Source organism: Carcharhinus amblyrhynchos, chromosome 19, assembly GCF_965287045.1.
Source record: "Carcharhinus amblyrhynchos chromosome 19, sCarAmb.v2.hapA, whole genome shotgun sequence".
Taxonomy (NCBI): domain Eukaryota; kingdom Metazoa; phylum Chordata; class Chondrichthyes; order Carcharhiniformes; family Carcharhinidae; genus Carcharhinus; species Carcharhinus amblyrhynchos.
Window position 1 is genome coordinate 1,805,054 of NC_137342.1, and position 27,929 is coordinate 1,832,982.

At 47.0% G+C, this 27,929-nt stretch overlaps 1 protein-coding gene across 1 annotated transcript in view; it reads right to left on the minus strand.

The window, feature by feature from the left end:
* LOC145355578 (dynein axonemal heavy chain 3-like) overlaps window positions 1–27,929 on the minus strand; it is a 507,454-nt gene that overhangs the window by 177,805 nt on the left and 301,720 nt on the right. The window contains 9 exon segments of the mRNA XM_080207828.1: window positions 1,728–1,828; window positions 2,280–2,410; window positions 5,285–5,507; window positions 5,748–5,912; window positions 7,432–7,575; window positions 11,764–11,901; window positions 17,188–17,358; window positions 22,427–22,546; window positions 26,976–27,084. Of these exon segments, the coding sequence (XP_080063954.1) occupies window positions 1,728–1,828; window positions 2,280–2,410; window positions 5,285–5,507; window positions 5,748–5,912; window positions 7,432–7,575; window positions 11,764–11,901; window positions 17,188–17,358; window positions 22,427–22,546; window positions 26,976–27,084 (1,302 nt within the window).

The following is a 27,929-nucleotide window of genomic DNA, read 5'->3' on the forward strand; positions in this document are numbered from 1 at the left end:
TCACACTTCTCCGCATTAAACTCCATCCGCCACCTCTCGGCCCAGCTCTGCAACCTGTCTAAGTCTCCCTGCAAACTATGACACCCTTCCTCACAATCTACCACACCTCCGACTTTGGTGTCATCAGCAAATTTACTAATCCACCCAACTATACCCTCATCCAGATCATTAATAAAAATTACAAACAGCAGTGGCCCCAAAACAGATCCCTGAGGCACACCACTCGTAACTGAACTCCATGACGAATACTTACCATCAACCACCACCCTCTGTCTCCTATCTGCTAGCCAATTCCTGATCCAATTTCCTAGATTATCCTCAATCCCATACATCTGCATTTTCTGCAGAAGCCTTCCATGGTGAACCTTATCAAACGCCTTACTAAAATCCATATACACCACGTCAACTGCCTTAGCCCCATCCACCTCTTTGGTCACTTTCTCAAAAAACTCAATAAGGTTAGTAAGGCACGACCTACCCGCTACAAAACCATGCTGACTATCTCCAATCAATTCATTACTCTCCAAATAACTATAAAATATGGATAACATTGGAATAGTTTAGGTTAGAGGGTCATTCGATTGGTTCCACTGGTCGGCGCAACATCGAGGGCCGAAGGGCCTGTACTGCGCTGGAATGTTCTATGTTCTATCACTGTGTTTACCCCAGTCCAATGCTGCCATCTCCACATCATCTCAATATTATCTTAGCCCCCCCTCCCCAACAAGCACCCCAGTCAACATTCATGCTGCCCATGCTCCCACCCATCACATGTCCCCCCCCACCCAATACATATCCTCTCCCCACCCAACACATGTCCCCCCCCACGCAAAACATGTCCCCCCCACACAACACGTGTCCCCCCCACACAACACATGTCCCCCCCACACAACACATGTCCCCCCCACACAACACGTGTCCCCCCCACACAACACATGTCCCCCCCACACAACACGTGTCCCCCCCACACAACACGTGTCCCCCCCACACAACACGTGTCCCCCCCACACAACACATGTCCCCCCCACACAACACATGTCCCCCCCACACAACACGTGTCCCCCCCACACAACACATGTCCCCCCCACACAACACGTGTCCCCCCCACACAACACATGTCCTCCCCACACAACACGTGTCCCCCCCACACAACACATGTCCCCCCCACACAACACGTGTCCCCCCCACACAACACATGTCCCCCCCACACAACACGTGTCCCCCCCCCAGCCCCCAACCTGACTCTGACAGGTGCAAGATACTCTCACTCGCTTCACAGCCAATGAAGGGCTGTTGCTATGGGAACCGAGCAGTTGATTTACATTATGCCCATGGCAGAATAATCTATTTGTGTCTCTGTGGTGGGAGGTTAAATATTGTCCAGCAGACTGGGGGGGGAACTCTCTCCTTCAAAGCTGCCATGGGAACCTTCTGGAGAGATGGGAGCTCTGACTGCTGGAGGTTCCACCCAACCCGCTCATCTTTGGACTGTGGGAGGAATCTGGAACATCCAGAGGAAACCCACGCAGACACGGGGAGAATGTGCAAACTCCACACAGACAGTGACCTGAGCTGGGAATTGAACCTGGGACCCTGGTGCTGTGAGGCAGTCATACTAACCACATGTCCCCCCCTGCCCCCACCCCGACCCTGTGCCCGCAGACCCTGGTGTCGCCATCCCCTCCCTCACCTCACACTAATGCCTGTGCCACCTTTCCTGTACCCACCTGCTGACTGTCGCGGGCGACGCCTGCTTCAGATCCAGAACTTCAAATATGATATTCTGCTGGCAGCTCATCTGAATAATCTCACCGCTCATCAGGCAGAGCTGTGGGGTATCAATAAGCTTGACATTAATATACAATCCACACGGTACACTCTGTGGGAGCGACAGGAAACACCCAGATCCACCTCAGTGAGAAATAATGGAAAGTTTATCACTTCATAGTTCAGCAGAATAAACGTTACAAAGATGACAATGGAACAAGCAGGAGATTTCCTCGCTAACAGTACCATACATTTCAAACAGAAATCACATATTTTCCTAGCCCCGGAGGGGATTATGTGGGAATCTTCATTCAAACGGGATGATTATTCTTCACAGATGAAGCAGAATGAAGAGATTGAATCTGATTTGATTGTCGGCACTGGAATTCTGCCCAATTAAAATGGTCCGTATGAAAGTGTTAGGGTTGTACCAGTTCAAGCTCAGTGGTGAATAGCCTGCTGAGTCTTTGGAAGTGTCAGTGTGCAGGCCTGTCTCCAGGGCTCATAGTTACCTTCTTGTTATCGTCGAGGACTGTGTTCATGTTCTCCACCCACACTGCATCTACCGGACCGTCAAAGATACACCACTTCCTGTCTTTGGTGGGGCTGGTGGCATGGTCTCGAAAGACGTTCGCCAGGACTCCTGTCACAACAACATAACAACATAACAACTAGGAGCAAAAGTAGATCATCTGACCCCTCGAGCCTGCCCCGCCATTCAATAAGATCATGGCTGATCTTTTCATGGACTCAGCTGCACTTACCCACCCGCTCACCATAACCCTTAACCCCTTTACGGTTCAAAAATGTATCTATCCTTGCCTTAAAAACATTCAATGAGGGAGCCTCAACTGGGCAGGGAATTCCACAGATTCACAACTCTTTGTGTGAAGAAGTTCCTCCTCAACTCAGTCCTAAATCTGCTCCCCCTTATTTTGAGGCCATGCCCCCTAGTTCTAGTTTCTCCCGCCAGTGGGAACAACTTCCCTGCTTCTATTCCCGACATAATCTTACATGTTTCTATAAGATCTCCCCCTCATTCTTCTGAATTCCAATGAGTATAGCCCCAGTCTACTCAGTCTCTCCTCATAAGCCAACCTTCTCAACTCTGAAATCAACCTAGTGAATCTCCTCTGCACCCCCTCCAGTGCCAGTATATCCTTTCTCAAGTAAGGAGACCAAAACTGTACACAGTACTCCAGGTGTGGCCTCACCAGCACCTTATACAGTTGCAACATAACCTCGCTGTTTTTAAACTCCATCCCTCTGGCAATGAAGGACAAAATTCCATTTGCATTCTTAATTACCTGCTGCACCAGCAAACCCACTCCTTGAGATTCCTGCACAAGGACACCCAGGTCCCTCTGCACAGCAGCATGCTGCAATTTTTTACCATTTAAATAATAGTCCATTTTGCTGTTATTCCTATCAAAATCACATTTATCAGCATTGTACTCCATCTGCCAGACCCTCGCCCACTGACTTATACTATCCATATCCCTTTGTAGACTTTCAGTGTCCTCTGCACACTTTGCTCTGCTACTCATCTTGGTGTCATCTGCAAATTTTGACACACTCCATTTGGTCCCCAAATCCAAATCATCGATGTAAATCATAAACAATGCAAATCAGATCAGTTTCCAGAGCTTACTTTACAGGGTAAACAACTGTCACATCAGACTGCAGTATTAGCTCAAGCTCCAACTCTGAGCACCGAACTCTCCGTTCTCGCTGATAACTGTGGTGGGAAGTGAATGGCCAGAAAATTCCAGATTTGGAAAGCTTTTGGAAAAACTTTGCCTGTTATGTGAAAAGGAGACATCTGCAGGGAAATGCTGGGCCTGTGACCCCAGGTGAACTGAACCTTCAGAGAGCCAGCATCCACATGACTGGCCAAATAGCCTCTGTAATTCTATCATTCTATCGAATGTGGCAATCGGCAAACCAAATCCAGAGAATCAGTCTTCAAACCTTGCAGAAGATTCACCGGCATCTCACTGCAAAGCATTTTACACTGGACAAGAGCACATTTTTACCCCAGTCCATTGCCAGCATCTCCACAAGACCACAAATTCTGAGGGAGCCAATGGCCTATAGTGGAATTATTGCTAGACCATTAATCCAGGAACCCAGTTAATGCTCTGGGGGACCCAGGTTCGAATTCCACCACGGCAGATGGTGGAATTTGAATTCAACAAAAAAATCCTGAATTAAGAATCTACTGATGACCTGAAACCATTGTCAGGAAATCCATCTGGTTCACTAGCATCCTTTAGGGAAGGAAATCTGCAGTCCTGACCCTGGTCTGGCCTACATGTGACTCCAGAACCACAGCAATGTGGTTGACTCTCAACTGCCCTTGGACAATTATGGATGGGCAATAAATACTGGCCCAGCCAGCAATGGCCATGACCCAGAGAGGAATATATAAAATAATTATTGAGGAGTAGCTGGGATTGGTGTGTGGAAATCAAGCTGTGGGAATGTCAGACAGCCCATAACACAGAAAACACTCACCTCCAATGCTGATATTATTCTTCACTGTATTGAGAATCCCAAGACAGCCAGCGAATGCAGAGTACTGAGATAATGTCCCTGTTACCCAACACAGCGACAGAATGTGTCTGAGCATTCTGATACATTACCTGTTGTTAAAGTTTGTGAGGAATACACAGCTCTGGGTCCATATCCACCTTAAACAGTTGTGAAAGGATGCAGCTTTATCTGTGATGTATAGTAACCATCGTCCATTGACTAAATCAAACACAGTGTTCATTATCCTCTTTCCCATCTATTTGTCCAGTTGTATAATTCCAGAAATGCGTCACCTAATATTCTAACAATTTTCCACATGACGGTTTACTTCACAAAAAAAAATTCCAAAATGAATGGTCAGAATTTTCCAGCCTCATCCCCTCTCCTCCCTTACCTCCTTCTCACCCTACCCCCTCTCCTCCCTGCAGCCCTCCCTTCCCCCTCCCCTCCTCTACCTCAAAGAACAAAGAACAAAAACAGCCCGGGAAACAGGCCCTTCGGCCCAACGAGCCCGTGCCGCCATTTTGACATTACCAGTCCCCCCTCCACCCATGACCCTTATCTATGCTTTGGCATTCCACGTTGAGGAATGCCACATTCCACCTCCCTCTACCTCGTTTCCCCTCCACTCTCTCCCCAACCCCCTGACAAGTTTTCCCATTGCGAAGGCCATTGGGCGCCGGCTGGATCTTCCAGTCCCGCTGGCTGGATCTTCCAGTCCCACTGGTTGGATCTTCCAGTCCCGCTGGACTCTACACATTTGGTATGGTTCACCATTCCTGCTGCTGGAGTAGATGGTAGGGGTGTTCTTCAGTGGAACTGGAAGATACCATTGGCAGGAAGGGCAGGAAAATCTCAGCCAGTGACTTTTGATAACTGTATTATAGACACAATCAATCTTCGCGAGGGTAGTTTCAGATTTGTGTCCCGGATGTGCTCCTGAGCGGCATTGAACTCTTCCCCATGTGGAAGCCACACTCACCGTCACTCCATTCATGTGAGACTGGGTCAAAGCTGCCGTATAACTGGCCCATGGTGATAGCTTTAGGATTGATGATGATGTACTGTACTCTGTGTTCATCCATCAGCCCTCTCACTTCCAGCAACTCCAACACGCCAGCCAGCACCTTCAGCGCACACGTCTTACCCCCCAGGGGACTCCCAACCAGCATGAAGCCATGACGCACCAGCATCATTTCATAAATCTGAGGAGAAAAACAATCCAGCTGTTCAGTTCCATTCATCTTGTTTAATAAAGAAATCCCAGAGAAAATGATCTCTTTCTGCATCTGAATGATCGAGTTCGACAATTCCAAACCAGGCATGGAGAATCCTCATTCCCGACCCCCCCCACAACCCCCCCCGAGGATATACCTGGTGCACCCACTCTCGGGCAGCGCAGACACAATATTGAGATGAAACATTGAATGTCATCATGTTCTTACCTGAATGATCTTTTCAATGAACCAGGGCAATGGCTGAAGATTAAATCCATGAATGATTTCTCGGATACAAATTTCCAGGTTACCGTGGTGACGAGTGGGCAAAACAACCCCGGGGAACAGATCGGAAATGATGCTGTCAAAAAGCGGGATATCGTGGGAGAGGAACTGAAATTGGGAATAAACACAAAGGAGAAATGAGTGTGGTTAGGAAGCTGGAATGATGAAGTTATCAATGGATCTTTACCAAACTCCTCGGAAATGAGGGTGTTCGGTGACCCGATGATAAGAGGAATTTTATAAGAAATCTGTGGAAGAGATTTCCATTAGCCATAATGTTCTTGTCACGTGGGGTAACTCACAGACACGTTTTGAGGAAGAGATCTCAGTATTATACTGAGGGAGTGCTGCTTTGTCAGGGATGTAATTGTCTTTCAAATGTAACATTTATTGGAGACCTCTGTTGAACTCAAAGGTCCCATGGTGCTACTAAAAGATCAGGGGAGTTCTTGGGTGGCACAGTGGTTAGCACTGCTGCCTCACTGCACCAGGAACCTGGGTTCAATTCCCGGGTCACTGTCTGTGCAGAGTTCGCACATTCTCCCCATGTTGGCATGGGTTTCCTCCGGGTGCACTGGTTTCCTCCCACAGTCCAAAGATGTGTAGGTTAGGTCAAAGAACAACACAGCCTGGGAAACAGGCCCTTCAGCCCAACGAGCCCACGCCGCCATTTTAACATTGTGAGTCCCCTCTTCTACCCAGGCACCAGATTGAGGGGAGACTAATTTAGGGACAATTTGTTACACCAGTCAGCCTAAGAGCACATCTTTGGGGTGTGGGAGGAAACCGGAGCACCTGGAGAAAACCCACGCAAGCACGGGGAGAATGTGCAAACTCCCACAGACACTGGCCCAAATCCATGTGTCTGCACAGCAATCAGTGATAGTCACTGAGCTGTCGTCTTGCCCAGTATCTGGTCCAGTTTAGGCACACACTAACGATATGAAGCACCAGGCTATTCTCGAAACATCCAGGAGCAGCCCTCGCACGACCCACCGTGTGTATGCCCCTCGTTGGACAATTAATTGGCCATACTAAATTGTCCCTTAGTGTCAGAGGATTAGCAGGGTAAATACGTGGGGTTAGGGGAATAGGGCCTGAGTGGGATTGTTGTCGGTGCAGACTTGATGGGCCAAATGGCCTCCTTCTGTACTGTAGGGGTCCTATGCGACTATGCCAATGTCCTGGCCAATATTAATCCCTCAACCAATATCACTAACATGGGTTATTTGGCCATTGTCACATTCCTGAGTCTGGGATCTTGCCGTTCCAAAATCACTGCTGTGTTTCCTGTAACAGGGACTACAATTCAGAAAGGCTTCATTGTCTGTAAGTCACTTTGGGATGTCCCAAAGTCATGAAAGGTGCTGTATAAATACTGGTCTTTTTTAGAAATACAATTTGGTGCTGATCGATCTATCGAGTGAGGAACAAGTTCTTATGATTTGAGATATTTGACAGACTCTGCTTCAGATACAGTGCAACCGAGAGAAAGGGCACAGTTCCAGTCAATTAAAACAGTGAGTGTTTCAATAAGAGAGCTCAGTCTGTGTGAGTTACTTGTTTCACACAATGATGTACCCAGAGCGGGTTCTGAACACGATGGTGAAATGGGCAGACGTGTCACCTTTGGCCGGTTAACATCAGTGATGGAGCGAAGAGTGAGAACTTCTTCCTTCTCCTCAGGGTATTTAACTTTCAGATTCCCAGCTGCTGTTAACACCGATTTAACAGCTCGCATTCCATAATCGTAGTGATGCTGTGAGGAAAGCTGTAAGAGACAATAGTTAGTAACCGCAGAACAAATTTCCCACCAAAACTGTGCTGTTGGTGATGTATTTTCTGTGTTGTTTCACTGAATGACGTCACAGGGAATGAATGGAATGATGATCTCCAGTAATCCTGCTGATTCAGCAGGTCAGATCAATGTCACCCGATATTCGGTACTTTTAAAGAAAATCAGATGTAAAATAAACAACACGCCCAGAATTCCACTCTCACAGTACACTGTCTTCACCTTTTAACTTATTCATGTAACCCACGATCCAATCATCTGCTCTCTCTCTCCCCCTCTCTATCCCTCTCTCTATCTTTCTATCCCAGCCTCTGTATTTCTCTCTCACTCCTCTCTTTCTCTGGGTGGAGTTTTCCCATCTCATGCGCCATGGGAATTGTAGCTGGTGGTGAGGGGTGTGTGTGGGGTGGGGGGGAGGGCGCAGATCACACAATGGTCCATTGATCTCAGGGTGAGATTTTCCTGTCATGGGGCGAGCATTGCTGGAAAATCCCACCCACTATCTCTGCCTCTCTGTCTCGCCATCTCTCTCTCAAAGACATGTATTTATAAACGAAACAATGCGAGCACTTCACAGGAGTATTAGAAACAAAATATGACACAGAGCCACGTGAGGAGATGTTAGATCTAATGACCAAAACTGGGATTACTGAGGGAGGTTTTAAGAAGTGTTTGAAAGGAGAGAAGTGTAAAGAATAAAGAACAATACAGCACAGGAACAGGCCCTTCGGCCCTCCAAGCCTGTACCGATCATGTTTTCCTAACTAGACCATCCGTTTGTATCCCTCTATTCCCACTCTGTTCATGTGGTTATCTAGGTGTAGTGTCAGGATGTTCAGCAGAGCAAGGGTTAATATAGCAATGGGGAAACAGTGTCAGCCACATGGTGATGAAGAGTCACATGGCGGTAGACAATGTGTAGGAGAAGGAGCCAGCATTGAGTTAGTTCTCATTAGGGTTGTACCTCGGAGCTGGAAACAGTGATGAGTTGTTACTTTTGTTCAACCACACAAGCCTCCAGACCTCTCACAGACACCAATCAAACCAAAAACAAGGAAGAGGGAGGGACAGCAGGGGGCAGTCTTGAGCCAGTGCACAGCATCCATGGGAGTTGTCTACAAATACATAAAGCGTAACAAGGCAGAGAGTCGGGTCTCTTCAGGATCAACAAGATCATCTGTGCAGGTCCACAAGAGACAGGTGAGAGCCTAAATGAATATTTCTTGTCAGTATTTACTGTTGAGAAAATCATGAATGTTAGGGAACTTGGGGAAATAACTAGTGATGTTTTGATGGTGTGCCTCAGGGATCTGTTTTGGGGCCACTGTTGTTTGTAATCTTTATTAATGATCTGGATGAGGGTATAGTTGGGTGGATTAGTAAATTTGCTGATGACACCAAAGTCGGAGGTGTGGTAGATTGTGAGGAAGGGTGTCATAGTCTGCAGGGAGACTTAGATAGGTTGCAGAGCTGGGCCGAGAGGTGGCGGATGGAATTTAATGCGGAGAAGTGTGAGGTAATTCACTTTGGTAGGAGCAACAGATGTGTCGAGTATAGGGCTAACGGGAGGACTTTGAATAGTGTGGATGAACAGAGGGATCTAGGTGTATGTGTACATAGATCCCTGAAAGTTGGGAATCAAGTAGATAAGGTTGTTAAGAAGGCATACGGTGTCTTGGCGTTTATTGGTAGGGGGATTGAATTTAGGAGTCGCAGCGTCATGTTGCAACTGTACACAACTCTGGTGCGGCCGCACTTGGAGTACTGTGTGCAGTTCTGGTCCCCACATTATAGGAAGGATGTGGAGGCTTTGGAGAGGGTGCAGAGGGGGTTTACTAGGATGTTGCCTGGTATGGTGGGGAGGTCCTATGAGGAGAGACTGAGGGATTTAGGGTTGTTTTCGTTGGAAAGAAGGTGGCTAAGAGGGGATCTTATTGAAACATATAAGATGATTAGAGGTTTAGATAGGGTGTTTAGTTTGGGGGCGTTTAAGAGATCTCTGGATAGGTTTATGGACGAAAAGGGATTGGTATAGGCTAGTGGGTCATTGTTTTTGTAACTGGTTGGCGCAACATCGTGGGCCGAAGGGCCTGTTCTGCGCTGTAATGTTCTATGTTCTATGTTCTATGTTCTATGATAGTGATAGCCTTTTTCCTCGGATGGAGAAAGCTAGCACGAGGGGGCATGGCTTTAAATTAAGGGGGGGTAGTTATAGGACGGATGTCAGGGGTAGGTTCTTTACCCAGCGGGTGGTGAGGGATTGGAATGCCCTGCCAGCTGCAGTTGTAAATGCGCCTAGTTTGGGGGCGTTTAAGAGATCTGTGGATAGGTTTATGGACGAAAAGGGATTGGTATAGGCTAGTGGGTCATTGTTTTTGTAACTGGTCGGCGCAACATCTTGGGCCGAAGGGCCTGTTCTGCGCTGTAATGTTCTATGTTCTATGTTCTATGTTTTGAGGAGTGTATATATTACAGAGAAAGAGGTGCTGGAAGTCTTAAAGTGCATCAAGGTAAATAACTCCCTGGGACCTGATGAAATGTATCCCAGGATGATGTAGGAGGCTAGGGAGGAAATTGCAAGTCCCCGAGCAGGGATATTTGAATCATTGATAGTCACGTAGTTCCGGCCAAGGTTTGTCAGGGATTTTAAATGGACGGTTGTTTAATTTTTTAAAAAGACTGCCTGCCTGTGTCTGAGAGTTAAAAATAAATCAGTTATAGAAGATTTTATAGCTGTTTGTTGACATTAGTATAAGTCTATAGGCTGCACAAGCACATTGATATACATACCTGTATAAGTGTATACATAAGATATAAGTATAAGCCATTAATAACATTATTAATGCTGTGCTGCTTTCTACAACTATCATTATTGCAGTGAGGACTGGAAATTCACAATTTGATGGAATAATCAAAGGAGTTATTCAGGGAACGCTCTTTAGTGTGGGCTTATGGACTAAATCTTTACCTTGTAAGGGATTAAATACTTAGGCAGATTCATATGTATTGAATGGGCTTTCATGACTGGGAATGTTTTGTTATCTGGTGAAATCTATCATGGATCTTGGGAACATTGAGCGGGATTTTGTGTTCCTGTTTTTAGGTGGGTGAGATTGGCTGCAGGAGCAGGAAATCCCACCGGAGGTACAAGATGCGACTGATATAAAAACTAGAAGTAGGAGGGGGCCATTTGGCCCTTCCACCCTGCTCCATCATTCAGTTTGATCAAAGCTGATCATTGAATTCAATATCCTGATCCCACCTTCCCCCATATCCCTCCCTTTAGTCCCAAGAGCGATATCTAAGTTACACTGATGGGATTTTCCCTACCAGAATGATAGGGAGCGCGATAGCTTGATCTTGGGTTTGGACATGGTTCGGCACAACATTGAGGGCCGAAGGGCCTGTACCGCGTTGTACTGTTCTACGTATTACCTCGTGATTGTCCGTCCCTGCTGATGACTGTGGTGTGATGGGAAATCAATGTTCACCATTTTACATCTGATTATCAGGTTTCTAATCCTGATATCTCCCTGGTTCCAAACCCCCCACCCTCTGCTGCCAGCCCCCCATCACACAATCTTTAGTGTGAATTATGTCAGGTCTCCCACTGTGTGCACCCACCAGGGAACTCCAGGTGAACACACTGCTCTGGGAGGCTGCGTTCAGGAGTGCAAGGGTTCTATTTTTCACTTTTTCTATCGAAGGTGCCCAGATTACACAGATTGCTGGTGGGGCAGTCTCAATCAAAGCCCATCCTGTCAGTGTTACACGGCGGGGGGGACCTTCAACTTACCTTTTTATCAACTAACAGCTGAATGATACAGCGAGGAAACGTTTTCCACGCCATTTTTTACACCATCTGCTTAAAACTGGCAAAATTCTACCCATTAATGTATTTCATTTCATCATGGCTCCTGAAGCCTGCCTGTGCTGGATACTGGGTTGGCAAGGATGGTACATGGGAAAAGGATGGTGAACGGTGAGTGGGCACAGTTTGGTATTTGATGCCGAGGAGAAGGTGACAGGTCATGAGTTGGGATGGAGGGCATGCCTCAGATCTACGTCCCAGGTAAGGGAGCTTTAACAGAGATCATTGTAAAAGTAAAAATAAAGATATTAATGAAGTAATCAACGGCATTGATATCACACAGTAGTTCGTACCTGCTCGGAGCAGAGTCTATACATTGCCACAATCTTTGCAGCAAGGATCTGAGCTCTGATAAACCCCATGGAATAGAGAGAGATTTCGGCTATGAGAGTGTAATCTGGAACCATCATCGCCACAGGACGGAACAGAACCTGCCAGAGAACAGAGCAGCCAGGGATATCAAACTGCCATTCATATTAACTCACTGTACACACAGTTCACTGATATTACATTATTGTACACACTCTTCACAAATATTACACTATTGTACACACTCTTCACTGATATTACACTATTGTACACACTCTTCACAAATATTACACTATTGTACGCACTCTTCACTGATATCACACTATTGTACACACAGTTCACTGATATTACACTATTGTACACACTCTTCACAAATATTACACTATTGTACACACTCTTCACTGATATCACACTATTGTACACACTCTTCACTGATATCACACTATTGTACACACTCTTCACTGATATTACACTATTGTACACACTCTTCACAAATATTACACTTTTGTGCACACTCTTCACTGATATCACACTATTGTACACACTCTTCACTAATATTACATTATTGTACACACTCTTCACAAATATTACACTATTGTACACACTCTTCACTAATACTACACTATTGTACACGCTCTTCACTAATATTACACTATTGTACACACTCTTCACGGATATCACACTATTGTACACACTCTTCACTGATATCACACTATTGTACACACTCTTCACTGATATTACACTATTGTACACACTCTTCACAAATATTACACTTTTGTACACACTCTTCACAAATATTACACTATTGTACACACTCTTCACTGATATCACACTATTGTACACGCTCTTCACTAATATTACACTATTGTACACACTCTTCACTAATATCACACTATTGTACACACTCTTCACAAATATTACACTATTGTACACACTCTTCACTAATATTACACTACTGTACACACTCTTCACTGATATCACACTATTGTACACACTCTTCACTAATATCACACTATTGTACACACTCTTCACTGATATTACACTATTGTACACACTCTTCACTAATATCACACTATTGTACACACTCTTCACTAATATCACACTATTGTACACAGTTTTCACTAATATTACACTATTGTACACACTCTTCACTAATATTACACTATTTTACACACTCTTCACTGATATTACACTATTGTACATACTGTTCACTAATATTACACTATTGTACACACTCTTCACTGATATCACACTATTGTACACACTCTTCACTACACTATTGTACACACTCTTCACTGATATCACACATTGTACACACTCTTCACTAATATTACACTATTGTACACACTCTTCACTAATATTACACTATTGTACACACTCTTCACTGATATTACACTATTGTACATACTGTTCACTAATATTACACTATTGTACACACTCTTCACTACACTATTGTACATACTCTTCACTAATATCACACTATTGATGAAGTGAGAGATCTTGGAGTATGGGTAGACAGGCCCCTAAAGGCAGTAGTTCAGGTAGACAAGGTTGTAAAGAGGGTCTATGAAATGTTCTCCTTCATTGGCAGAGTTTTAAAGTATAAAGATAAGGAAATAATGTTGGAATTGTATAAAACACTGGTGAGGTCACATTGTGTGCGGTTCTGGTCACCACATTACAGGAAGGATTGTCCTGGAGTGAGTGTAGAGGAGGTTGTCAGGGTGAGAAAACTGTAGCTTTGAGGAGAGACTGGGATTATTTTCCTTGGAACGAAGGAGGCTGAGAGGTGACTTGATAGAGGGGATGAGATAGAGTGGACAAGATAAAATTGTTTCCCCTGGTGGAGAATTCTGGAAGCAGGAGACTCAGATTCAAGCTGAGTGGCAGTAGATGTAGAGGGGACATGAGGGAGAATGTTTTTACGCAGAGGGAGGAGGGTGTCTGGAATTCGCTGCGTCTGTTGGTGGTGGAGACAGAGACCCTCAACTCTTGTAAGAAGTCCCTGGATCTGCACCTTAAGTGCTGTAAGTGACAGAGCAGGTAGGTGGGATTAGGAAGACCACCTGGGTATCCTCAGGCTCACACGGACAAGATGGGATGAATGGCCTTTTTTGTGTTGTAACCTTTCTATGTTCTCTAAAGCTGTGACATTGATTGTCCCTGTGTGGGTACAGAGATGGGCTTTGTTATTGACTGTGTACAGCTAACTCCTTCCAGCATTGAACGCTGCCATAGACAATACCATCACCACATTGCCACAAGAAATAGTGTTGGCATTGTACCTGCTGGACACGTTGTACCTGCTGGACACAGTGCCAGTCTCAGCTGCCCAGATAAAGTCTTGGACAGAGAGGGATCCATTACTGTCCAAAGTTAAGAGGATGGTATGACACGGTTGTCACAATGACAAGTCAGAGCAGATCAGACCCTACCTACAGCATAGGGTAGAGATAACATAGCTAGCACAGTGGTTAGCACTGCTGCCTCACAGCTCCAGGGACCCGGGTTCGATTCCCAGCTCGGGTCACTGTCTATATGGAGTCTGCACATTCTCCCTGTGTCTGCGTGGGTTTCCTCCGGGTGCTCCGCTTTCCTCCCACAGTCCAAAGATGTGCTGGTTAGGGTGCATTGGCTGTGCTAAATTCTCCCTCAGTGTAACCCGAACAGGTGCTGGGGTGTGGCAGCTAGGGGGATTTTCACAGTAACTTCATTGCAGTGTTAATGTAAGTCTACATTAAAAATAAACATTAAAAAACTGTGATTGTGGGGGGCTCATGTTACAGAGCCATCCCAGGGCGAAGTGACATGATGCACACCCTGGGATGACAGCACTGACCCGAAGCTGTACTTGGTGGCCTGGCATTGCCAAGGAGATTGAAAGAATGGCCAGCCAGACCTGGCAACCATTGCTGCCGCCAGTGAATCGGTGGGAGTGTCTGGGCCAGCCGAGGCTGCGATTGGATATAGACCCTTCACGGGGCGTACATTCCTGGTGCTGGCTGATTCACATTCATTTTTGATAAGAGAGGGGATTAAGGGTTATGGGGAGAGGGCAGGAATGTGGAACTGATCCACTTCAGATCAGCCATGATCTTATTGAATGGCGGGGCAGGCTCGAGGGGCTAGATGGCCTACTCCTGCTCCTATTTCTTATGTTCTTATGGAATGGCTGGATACCCAGCGAATGAAATCTGCTACGGTCACAGCCATAGGTTGTCATCCATAGATTCCCTGAGGCTCAGCGTCCAATGATGGCACAGTACTTACAGCTGAGGAGTCCCACCAGATTGTCAGGCCACATTCAGTCAGCCCCTCACCACCCAGCGTCGAGTGGCCTGGGCAGAGAGAGCTGTAAAACATATCAAGCTTCATGGAGAAGCGAGTTCTCAGGTCATTGTCTTCATGCTTAGCAAGTTCCTTGTTATTGTACAATACTGTGTTGTACACGACCAGAGGGGTTACACCAGCTGCATTATTAATGGGGTGTCCCCTACAAACCCACTTGGATTTGAGATTTCCAGATTTTTCGAGGAGGGTTGGAGGCTGGGCAAGCCTCAGGGAGGGTCTACAAGCCTCCTCGAAGGAACATCAAAAAGGAGGATAGAGTGTTTGAGGCCAATGAGTTAGGTGGTGGGCCGGCCTGGGTGTCAGGAGGAACTGTAGAGGAAATGGGAGTACAAACATGTGGAATCCACAGACGTGTCCTGCTGTGATGGCCTATATTATCGATAGATTATTCATCCAGAAACTCAGCTCATGTTCTGGGGATCCAGGTTTAAATCCTGCCATGGCAGCTGGTGGAACTCAACAAAAAATAGCTGGAAATAAGAATCGACTGAAACCATTGTCGATTGTCAGAAAAACCCATCTGGTTCCTTTAGGGAAGGAAATCTGCCGTCCTTACCCGGTCTGGCCTACAGGTGACTCCAGAGCCACAGCAATGTGGTTGACTCTCAACTGCCCTCCAAGGGCAACTAGGGATGGGCAATAAATACCGGCCCAGCCAGGGACACCCGTGTCCCATGAATGAATAAAAAGAGACCTATGTGGCAGCTTCCGAACCAGGGATCGCTGCGGCCTGTGTGGAACCAGAGCAGCTTCCGGTTTGGAGGAGGGAGAAGCTGTGTGGGCAGACGCTGACCCTGAGTTTGTCTCTGCTGGACTGGATTCAATGCTTGCCGGATGATCCAGGATTGAGTTGTGACGTTCCAGAAGAGCCTGGGAATCTCTACACCAACTGATTGTGTGAACGAGCTCTCCGTTTGTGCCCTTAATGTGATATTGTGTCTGTGTGTGATGGTGTTTCATTCATAGCTGGAGTTAAGAGTTGGTGGGGGGTGAAGGAGTGTGGTGGCGTGGTCCCTTTAAGGGGAAATCCTCTGTGGGCCACACGATTGGCCAAGGGACAGCACGGGAAAGTGGGCCAATCAGGAGCAAGGCTGTGTCTCCTGGGACTGGGGGCACCCTCAGACAAGGGGGGGGGGGTGGGCCCGACACTGACGGACCCTTATCTGGTGTATATATAGATACATCTGCATAGATAAGGGTCATGGGTGGAGGGGGTAATGTTAAAATGGCGGCGCGGGCTCGTTGGGCCGAAGGGCCTGTTTCCTGGGCTGTTTTTGTTCTTTGTTCTTTGATATTCATTATTAAACCTTTCCTTATTGGATCCCCTTCCAGTCATCTCCAAATTTACTACAAAATGCAGCGGATGCTGGAAATCTGAAATAAAAACTGAAAATGCTGGAACTATTCAGCAAGTCTGATAGTGTCTGCGGAGAGAGAATCAGAGTTAACATTTCGAGTCTGTGCGACTCTTCCACACAACAGTTTGGAATTGCACCCCAGATATTAAATATTGAACTTGTTAATATTCCTTTTGTAAGCTGCGATTGGACACTGACAGCGTGGTTCACATTTTGAGTGGAATTTTCCTGTCCCGCCTCCCCTCGGACCAGGAAAGATCCGTGACCTCAGGCTGGATTCTCCAGACTTGGGGTGAGTGCAGTGGGAAAATCCCACCCAATGGCTTCACTTTACCTTAGAATCACAGTCCCACAGGATTTGGTTCAAGCCTTTATCAACTACAATCCCACCCAGGCCCTTTCCCTATCACCCCAATCTATCTCCATTCACCCTGCTAATGCCCCTGATACTAAGGGACAATTTAGCATGGCCAATCCACCTAACCCGCGCATCTTTGGATTGTGGGAGGAAACTGGAGCACTGGGAGGAAACCCACATAGACATGAGGAGAATGTGCAAACTCCACACAGACAGTGACCCAGGGCTGGAATTGAACCCAAGTCCCTGGCGTGGTGAGGCAGCAGTGCTAATCCTTGTGCCACTGCACCACCCGTTAATTGAATAATGAGTTTAATTCAGCCTCTGGATAGTGCTCTTACTTTGAGGTTGTCGGGTAACTCAGCCCGACCAGCGTAGCCAGGGTTCATGGTGATAAACACAGTGCATGATGGGTCCAGGGCAATCTCTGTCCCTTCAAAGACAAATGTCTTCACTTGTTCTGAGACAGCTCGCTGAATGGTCTGGATTTGCTGGGCAACGACAGACAGTACCTGTGGTACAGACAAGAGAATCTGGATCAAACACTGCAAACTAAACCCATCTGTCACCTTGATAATTGTGTCAACTCCCTGCGGACAAATACACGCAATGTTCCCAGCATCTGTTATCTGTACAATTCCCCTTCCAACATGATCCCAATAAAGATCAGTGGGAATGTCATCTTTTGATGAAAAGGCAGCTTCTGTGGAAGACTTGTCCCTTTGGGATTAGCTCTGCATCTGGTGACGGTAATGAAAGTACATTCTTATCTCTTTGCTTTTAATGTTCAAAATGTCATCATTGCCAACTTGATATTTTATTAAACAAAACTTATCCTTGTAAAGAGGGTTCCATTTCAGACTGGAAATCCTCAAAGAGTGTCAGAGATATTCTGTAGTGTTTCTATCTGACACAAAAATATACCACTGACCTTTTTGGAGACATGGGGTTAAAATGTTAATTCTATTTATTAACAAGGGTTCTATACAAATCCAACATAACTTGTCTCTTTCCTGCGACAAAAACAGAAAATGCTGGAAAATCTCAGCAGGTCTGGCAGCACCTATGGGGAGAGATTTTGTTTGCTGGTGCCAGCCTCTCATCTCATGAGAGTGGTTGGCACCATGGTGGTCAACTGTGTTTAGCATCACCGGACGTGGCTGAGGAACCCTTCTCTGGTGCGGCAGCCTCTGCCGCGTTTGCAGCAGAGGAAGGCAGTTGGCTGAGTAGGCGCACAATTCACTAGCCTCTGATTTTCTCTGGGCCCTCTTGTCCACCAGTTTATCCTCCATCTTCATATTCCGCCTGCAGCCTTGTAGAGGAAATGGACATCCAAAAAAGCCACAATCCAGTTGTTATAACCCAGGTCAGAAATTCCAAGGTGTTTTATGAAGTCGGCAGAGGTCATAAGTTTTGCATTTTGAATTTGGTTAGGGTGAGCATGAGATGTCTCACTTCACGTATGATTCAAATGATGCGGTAGGGAGCTTTTTATCAAATAAACTTTATTTAAGAATAAAGTTAACAAATAGCAAATTAGCAAGAACCTTTACCAATTACAAACAAGAAAAACATCCTGATATTGTATAAACCTTAACAGCTCAATGTACTGTTCCAAACAACAAACATTCTTACAAACACACACTCAGCCCAGGTTTAGAACAAAGGACCAAAAAACAAAGAACAATACAGCACAGGAACAGGCCCTTCGGCCCTCCAAGCCTGCTCCACTCATGAGCCCACCTAGACCATTTGTTTGTATCTCTCTATTCCCAGTCTGTTCATGTGGCTATCTAGATAAGTCTTAAATGATCCCAGCGTGTCCGCCTCAACACCTTGCTTCGCAGTGCATTCCAGGCCACCATCACCCTCTGTGTAAAATACGTCCCCCTGATATCTGTGTTAAACGTTGCCCCCCTCACCTTGAACTTGTGACCCCTTGTCTGTCACCTCCGACCTGGGAAAAAGTTTCCCACTGTTCACCCTATCTATACCCTTCATAATTTTATACACCTCTATTAGGTCTCCCCTCATTCTCCGTCTTTCCAGGGAGAACAACCCCAGTTTACCCAATCTCTCCTCACAGCTAAGACCCTCCATACCAGGCAACATCATGGTAAACCTTCTCTGTACTCTCTCCAAAGTCTCCACATCCTTCTGGTAGTGTGGCAACCAGAACTGGACACAGTATTCCAAATGTGGCCTAACCGATGTTCTATATAGCTGCAACATCATGTGCCAACTTTTATACTTTATGCCCCATCCAATAAAGGCAAGCATGCCATATGCCTTCTTTACCACCCTCTCCACCTGTGCTGCCACCTTTAGGGATCTGTGGACCTGCACACCCAGGTCCCTCTGTGTGTCTATACCTAGGACTATTCTTAGGACAGAAAATAGGAATGCTCATGTGATGCTGGATCTTGCATCTTCGCAACAGTCGCTGTGAATTAGTCTTTTCAGTAGAGAATGGAAACTCTGGCTTCCTCATCTGAGAGTTCCCAGCACCTCGAGGTACAAATAAAGCCACTGCTGCTTCTGGCTGTAAATTACCAACAGCAACATTTTCAATCCAGAAAGGCAAAAAAAAGCAGCTTCCAGCTAGCAGCATTTCTAATACCAGGTAGAGAGACAGAAAAACTGCTGTTTAACATCTTCTAACTAGCCAGCAGCCAAACTGAAAGTAAAGAACTCTTGTGAGAGGAAAAAATATGTCCCACCTGACCTGTCAGCCAACCTTCCCCCAACAAGTCAAAAAGGTCATAAACACCATAGTCTCCAGGACAGTGCATTAGGCCCAAATTAAAAAGGAACAGAAAGTCTATTATATTATTCTAACAACAATAAAAAGACATCCTCGCTACAGGAAGGATGCGGAAGCTATTGAGAGGGTGCAGAGGAGATTTACAAGGATGTTGCCTGGATTGGGAGGCATGCCTTATGAAGATAGGTTGAGGGAGCTAGGACTCTTCTCCCTGGAGAGACGAAGGTTGAGAGGCGACCTGATAGAGGTTTATAAAATGTTGAGAGGAATAGATAGGGTGGATTCTCGGAGGCTATTTCCCAGGGCTGAAATGGTCGCTACGAGAGGACACAGGTTTAAGGTGCTGGGGAGCAGGTACAGAGGAGATGTCAGGGGTAAGTTTTTCACTCAGAGGGTGGTGAGTGAGTGGAATCGGCTGCCGTCGGTGGTGGTGGAGGTCTTTTAAGAGGCTTCTGGGTGAGTACATGGGATTTAATGGCATTGGGAGTTACAGATAGTTCTATGGCCTGGTAGGTATAGAACATAGAACATAGAACATTACAGCGCAGAACAGGCCCTTCGGCCCACGATGTTGCGCCGACAGTTAAAAAACAATGACCCACTAACCTAAACCAATCCCTTTTCGTCCATAAACCTATCCACGGATCTCTTAAACGCCCCCAAACTAGGCGCATTTACAACTGCAGCAGGCAGGGCATTCCAATCCCTCACCACCCTCTGGGTAAAGAACCTACCCCTGACATCCGTCCTATAACTACCCCCCCTTAATTTAAAGCCACGCCCCCTCGTGCTAGATTTCTCCGTCAGAGGAAAAAGGCTATCACTATCCACCCTATCTAAACCTCTAATCATCTTATATGTTTCAATAAGATCCCCTCTTAGCCGCCTTCTTTCCAGCGAAAACAACCCCAAATCCCTCAGCCTCTCCTCATAGGACCTCCCCTCCATACCAGGCAACATCCTGGTAAACCTCCTCTGCACCCTCTCCAAAGCCTCCACATCCTTCCTGTAATGTGGGGACCAGAACTGCACACAGTACTCCAAGTGCGGCCGCACCAGAGTTGTGTACAGTTGCAACATGACGCTGCGACTCCTAAATTCAATCCCCCTACCAATAAACGCCAAGACACCGTATGCCTTCTTAACAACCTTATCTACTTGATTCCCAACTTTCAGGGATCTATGTACACATACACCTAGATCCCTCTGCTCATCCACACTATTCAAAGTCCTCCCGTTAGCCCTATACTCAACACATCTGTTATTCCTACCAAAGTGAATTACCTCACACTTCTCCGCATTAAACTCCATCCGCCACCTCTCGGCCCAGCTCTGCAACCTGTCTAAGTCTTCCTGCAAACTATGACACCCTTCCTCACTATCTACCACACCTCCGACTTTGGTGTCATCAGCAAATTTACTAATCCACCCAACTATACCCTCATCCAGATCATTAATAAAAATTACAAACAGCAGTGGCCCCAAAACAGATCCCTGAGGCACACCACTCGTAATCGAACTCCATGATGAATATTTACCATCACCACCCTCTGTCTCCTATCCGCTAGCCAATTCCTGATCCAATTCCCTAGATCACCCCCAATCCCATACATCTGCATTTTCTGCAGAAGCCTACCATGGTGAACCTTATCAAACACCTTACTAAAATCCATATACACCACATCCACTGCCTTACCCCCATCCACCTCTTTGGTATGGAGATGATCGGTGCAACGTGTGGGCCGAAGGGCCTGTTTGTGCTGTAGTGTTCTATGTTCATACTGAGCAGAGATTCCAGGCACCCATTGAGGGAGGTGGGGGCTGCCACATTTGAATTGGGCAGTTCCTGACCAATGGGACACAAGGGTCCCTCCCACCATATTCCCGTTTTCTGTTTTGGAATCACCTGTGGATCTTTTGATAATAAATCGACAAATAGAAATGCTGGAGAATGGCACTGGTTGAAAAGAAATAGAAGTAAAATATAAATCCCTGCAGTTTTATACGGCGAATTAATGGATCAAATTAAATAGATTTTTCATTATGTTACAATCTCAGACTAGATCCTCTCAGTTGTTGGTAAGATCTAATTAAGGACCAATAGTATTTTGTTGAAGGTTTGAGATATGTGACACTTGTTCAGTGAATTAAGTCACAAGATTCCAAAGCTTTTCAGTTTAAGAAAAACTTTACTGTAAAATGTCAGAAAGATAAAACAATTCACAATCGCTATCTTGTACTCTAACATTTGGGGCTAATGTGAGCTACATGTGAATTAACAGGCAAGCGATGGTCAGAAACACAACTCTGCACAATAAATGGCAGATGGGACCAAATCAGATTCCATGGATTTCCACACAGCCCATCCAGGCTTCAGCCAACATTGTGAGTCAGCCGGTCTCACTGAAACTGTTTTTTTTCAGGAGGGTTTCCAATCTTTACTAGTGAAGATTTCACCTATTTCTCTGCTCTTTTCTGAGCTGTTTCTGTCCCCTGTCTTTGTCTCCTCCCTGACACTCCCTTTTGGGATCTCTCCCTGTCCCCTCTCCCAGTGCAGATAGGCAGGTCACCTTGCTCAGTGCTAACAGAGTAAGAACCAAAGTTCTCGGCCTCCAAACTCATCAAGGTAAGGTTGAGTCTTGTAATTGTATTTATCCAGAATCATTAGAAATGATGCAAAAAATACATTTAATTTGCAAATTTAGCGCTTCAAGGGGCAAATGTAAAATTGTTAATCACTGTCATTTTTGCGGACTGTTCATGAATGATAATGTGAATTTGTTTGTACAGGTTAATTGTAAAATTGTTTAAATTACCTCCAGCTCAATGCGATTAAATTCATCAAAACAAGCCCACGCTCCAGACTGTACCAGACCTTTGAAAAACTTCCCCATCGCTTTGTAGTCTAGTCCATCAGAACAGTTAAATACAACACACTGTAAAACAGAAGGTTATGGAACAATTCTTGTCAAATAACATCATGTTATTAACATACGTGCTCAAAGACACAAATCCACAGCATAATACGCAGTGTCATGACTGTAAAACTTTACAAGATGGTGATTTGGAAATGTATCTTTAACTCAAAATAAAACAGAATTTTAGATGAGAGCCTGAGCTCGGAGACCTGTTCATGTTGCTTTGGAGACAGAGAGAGACCTGAACAGAAATCCACTGAAAGGGTAACAGTTTCAGCTGCTTTTTCACAGTGTCTGACAGAGTACGGGCAGCTGCCCTTTGACACACCAAGAAATAGAAGCTTCTGGGAAAAGCAAGAGGAGAAGCGGAACTGCTTTGTGTTAGCGACCAAGCAGGATGCCGTCTAATCCAAAGAAAGGGAACTGAATAGACGGAACTCCTGAATTCCGAAGGAACAGAATCATCGGGATGGTGACTTGCTGGTGGTAATCACATCCAGGAAAAACTGGGTGTGACCCGGACGCTGGGAGTTTTAACTTGGTGTGGTAGAGAGAAGTGAATCTGCTTGAGGGGTGGGGGTGGCTCTGATCCTGTAGCATCTTTGCCAGAAGCATGGCATTGTGTAAAGATGTTTTAAAAGACACACGCTGGAGTTCTGCTGCCCCACTCACCAGGAGTTTGGAGCGGGCGAAGTGGACAATGGAAATGTCTGTGACCTTGGGTGGAAATTTTTGGTCTCACACAAGAGAGGCTGTAAAACCTCACCCACAGTTTGGTTGTGTTACTGGATGCAAAATTTACCTTGTTCCTTAGTTCAATGTTTCAGTTGCGTATTAACTAAGATTTGATCTAAGTTGTTTTTAGTTTGTAACAGTGAAGGGTTTGAAAAGGAAATTTTGTCCATTGGTTCATAGAGCCATCGAACCCTACAGTGTAGAAAGAGGCCATTCGGCCCATTGAGTCTGCACAATCCCACCCAGGCCCCCACCCCCATATCCCTACATATTATACCCACTAATCCCTCTAACCTACACATCCCTGGACACTAAGGGGCAATTTTAGCATGGCCAATCAACCTAACCCGCACATCTTTGGACTGTGGGAGGAAACCGGAGCTCGCCATCGACTGCACTCATGGGATTCTATCCTCGATCTAAGTCCTCAGGACTTGGCTGGTGATGTTAGACTGTTGCTGAGAGCAGATACAATGAGGAGCACATCACAGGCACCTGGACATGAGGCTGTGGTGCACCAACCCAGGAATCCAGTCTTTTCCCCAGAGGATGGCATACATCAACAGGGCTCGCTGCAGAACCGGGAAACACAAAGACAGGAGGTTCTGAATGATAAAATAGAACAACAGCACGGTTCCTCAACCGAGGAGGGGGGTTGAAGGGGATGAGGGTGCTGCGTTATTGGAAGGTGATGGTGTGGCCCGATGAAACCCTCACTGCCACAGGGTTGCAGGAGGATGACGACACTGAGGACACTCCAGAGATCTTCGCCGTGTGTCTGGGGATGGCTGACAGCTGTCTGGCCGAGGGCAGTTCGCACTCACTCTGGGAAGAGGCTGCTATCACGCAGGGGTACAGCGGGCATGTGGAGTTTTGCAGAACCTTATACTCATACAGACTTCACCCTGCCAGCAACACAACTTCACCGGGCAGGAATGCTGATAAAATGGGGCAGGGGCAAAGGGCGGGGAGGCAAGAGAGAGAGGGCGAGGGGCAGGGGGCAGGGAGAGAGGGAGGGGGAGTGGGGCAGGGAGAGAGGGCGAGGGGCAGGGAGAGGGAGAGAGTGCGAGGGGCAGGGGGCAGGGAGAGAGGGCGAGGGGCAGGGGGCAGGGAGAGAGGGCGAGGGGCAGGGAGAGGGAGAGAGTGCGAGGGGCAGGGGGCAGGGAGAGAGGGCGAGGGGCAGGGGGCAGGGGGAGAGGGAGGGGGAGGGGGCAGGGGGCAAGAGGCAGAGAGGGGAGGGGGGAGCGCAGAGGGGGAGGGGGCACGGGGAGTGGGCAGGGGGAGGGGGAGTGGGCAGGGGGAGGGGGAGGCAGTCACAGGAATTGGGGATTTGGAGGGGTGGGACACTCCTGGATGGCTCTGGGGTTTTGGGGGGGGGGTGAGAAAGGGGGTGGGAGACATCCTTGTGAGTGCCTAAGAGCCCGGGATACAGGGGCAGCTGGAGTGAGCTTGAGATGTTGCTCCATCCTCTGCTGATAGAACTCACTTATCCCAACAACTTGCTGGATCAGGGGTCCACACCACAGAGTGTGTCCCTCAGCAGTGCAGGGTTAGAGTCCTGGGTAAAGTTCTCCAAGGTGAGACCACTGTATCTGTCTGGGTCTCAGTGCTTTGACACAGTCACCTCAGGTTGAAGGTGGATAGAATTCTCCACGCAGCTTTTCGCTCTGAGGAGTTTACCAGACATCACTCCCTCATTATTCCAACTTTCCACCGGAGCTCCAACAACTGAGTAATGACCGAGTCCACAGGCTCCTCATCCCACTGAGACTCAGCAGATCCCCAACCCCCAGGGTACCAGCTCCCTGTCCCTGCTGGCTGTGGATCAGAGAGAGGAATGGGCTCACCAGAGTGTGAGCCTGAGGCTGCTCACAAACTAGAGCCCATTGAGATGTGTCTCTGTGTGGGGGGAGGGGGAGGGTGTGTGTGTCTCTGTGTGGGGGTGGGGGGGGTGTGTGTCTCTGTGTGGGGGGTTGTGTGTGTCTCTGTGTGGGGGGGGGTGTGTGTCTCTGTGTGGGGGTGGGGGGGGTGTGTGTCTCTGTGTGGGGGGTTGTGTGTGTCTCTGTGTGGGGGGGGGTGTGTGTCTCTGTGTGTGGGGGGGGTGTGTCTTTGTGTGGGGGTGGGGGGGGTGTGTGTCTCTGTGTGGGGGGTTGTGTGTGTCTCTGTGTGGGGTGGTGTGTGTGTCTCTGTGTGTGTGGGGGTGTGTGTCTCTGTGTGGGGGGAGGGTGTGTGTGTCTCTGTGTGGGGGTGGGGGGGGTGTGTTTCTCTGTGTGGAGGTAGGGGGGGTGTGTCTCTGTGTGTGGGGGGGTGTGTGTCTCTGTGTGTGGGGGGGTGTGTGTCTCTGTGTGTGGGGGTGTGTGTCTCTGTGTGGGGTGGTGTGTGTGTCTCTGTGTGGGGGGAGGGTGTGTCTCTGTGTGGGGGGGTGTGTGTCTCTGTGTGGGGGGGTGTGTGTCTCTGTGTGTGGGGGGGTGTGTCTCTGTGTGTGGGGGTGTGTGTCTCTGTGTGTGGGGGTGTGTGTCTCTGTGTGTGGGGGTGTGTGTCTCTGTGTGTGGGGGGGTGTGTGTCTCTGTGTGTGGGGGGGTGTGTGTGTCTCTGTGTGTGGGGGGAGTACAGATTTCTCAATGATGGAGTCAGTGTTAATCCTCAGACAATTCGGAATGATACCAGTCCATGGAAAATGGGAAAAATGTGATTCCCAACAGGTGGAAACAGTGAGAAAGAGATTGTTTTTCTGATGAGAATGGACTGATTTCCAACAGAGCCGGTGATGTGTGAGAGAATGCAGAGTGAAGCGGGCACTGGAGGCTGGGGATCGATACCCGGACCCCCGGCAGTCTGACCCTGATGGGGAATATGTACAGTCTGCAGAACAGAGAGTATAAACCGTTCTAAATAAAGGTTTTGTGAATAGATTTTGAGTCCTGTGAACGCGGGTTTATTTTGGGAGTAGTTAAGTTGTAAGAGAGAGATTTGGATCTAGGAATTCCTCAGCCTGCTGAGGGCTCGGGGCTGGGATACTGACACTGCTGCCATCTCCTGCCTTTAGAAATTAGTTTTCCTCAATCTGTTGTGAGGTTTTATATTGTAAAGCAAATGCTTACACACAGTTACACTGTAAATGGCAACACCCTTCGAAACATTAAAATACAGAGGGATCAGGGCGTGCAGATCCACAGTTCCCTAAAAGGATTAAGAAGGAATATGGCATGCTTGCCTTCGTCAGCTGGAGCATTAAGTACAGGAGTTGGGAAATCATACTGCAATTATATAAAACCTTGGTTAGGCTGCATTTGGAGAATTGTGTGCAGTTCTGGTCACCCACACTGCCAGAAGGATGTGGAAACTTTGGAGAGAGTGCAAAGAATGTTCACCAAGGGTGTTGTCTGGTCTGGAGGGTGTTGGTTATGAGGAGAGGTTGAATAAACGCGGAATGTTTTCATTGGAAAGACGGAGGCCGAAGGGGATCTGATAGAGATCTACAAAATTATCAGAGGCACAGACAGGGTGGGTAATCCGAGGCTGTTCCTCAGGCATCAGGTTTTAGTTTAGTTTAGTTGGGACGTCATGATCGGCACAGGCTTGGAGGGCCGAATGGCCTGTTTCCTTATTGTTTGTTTTAATTGTTAGGAATGAATACATTACTTTTACAAAGAGTTCAGAAATAAAATAAAGAGTTAACTTTTGGCCGCACCCTGTGCAACATTCCTTCTACCTGTTTAGCCACAGCTTTGGCCAAATCTTTGCAAGTTTCCGTTTTCCCAGTTCCTGCGGGACCTTCCGGAGCTCCTCCCAGGTTCAGCTGCAAGGCTCCCATTAGAGTTCTGGAAGAGGAATTTGCAGAGTTTAACCTGCGGGGTCTCTGACGCTTAGTGACGGCAGAATCGTTAGGTGTGGGGGTGGGGATTGGTGCTGCGGCAATTTAATTAGATCTGTTTGAAACCATTTTGATGAACCCCCCCCCCTTACAACAAATACACTCTGCAAAAGGAATTTCACAGGGAAAATGGTGAGTGAGGAAGAGCTAAAGGAGAAGCAAAATAATCCAGGGAAACCTAGAGCTGAGGACAGATTCAAGCACAGTATTAGATTCTCAGTCATCGCCATCTCACAGCACCCGACGATATAAAACCAACTTTCACTGTCTCAGCGAATGTTGGAAGTCAGATCGTTTCTGTTTTCTATGAATTTTAGGTGGGAATTAGTTTAATCAGTGAAGGACAGTCTGTAAATTGTCGATAGCCCACACGCTTTGGAAGGTAGCGATGGTTGTTTTAGGATTGGCCAATAAATTGGGTGTGTGGAGAGCAACCAGATTTTCAGTAGATCAATGAATCACAGAGCTGCTCGGGTTCAGAAGGAAGTCACTTGGCCCATTCTGTCTGTACTAGCCCTCTGGATGACTGACTCACCTCGTGTCCCACCTGTAACCCTGCACATCCTTCCTTTCCAGATAACATTCCCATTCCCTTCTTACTATCTGGATTCAACCTTCCCCTAACACATTCCCAGACCCCAACTACTCGCTGTCTGAAGAAGATTTTTCTCACATTTGCCCCTTCTGCAAATCACTTTAAATCGGTGCCCTCTTAGTCATTTTACAAATGGGAACAGTTTCTCCTGATCTAATCTGTCCAGCCCCCCTCATGATGTTGACCGTCTCTATCAA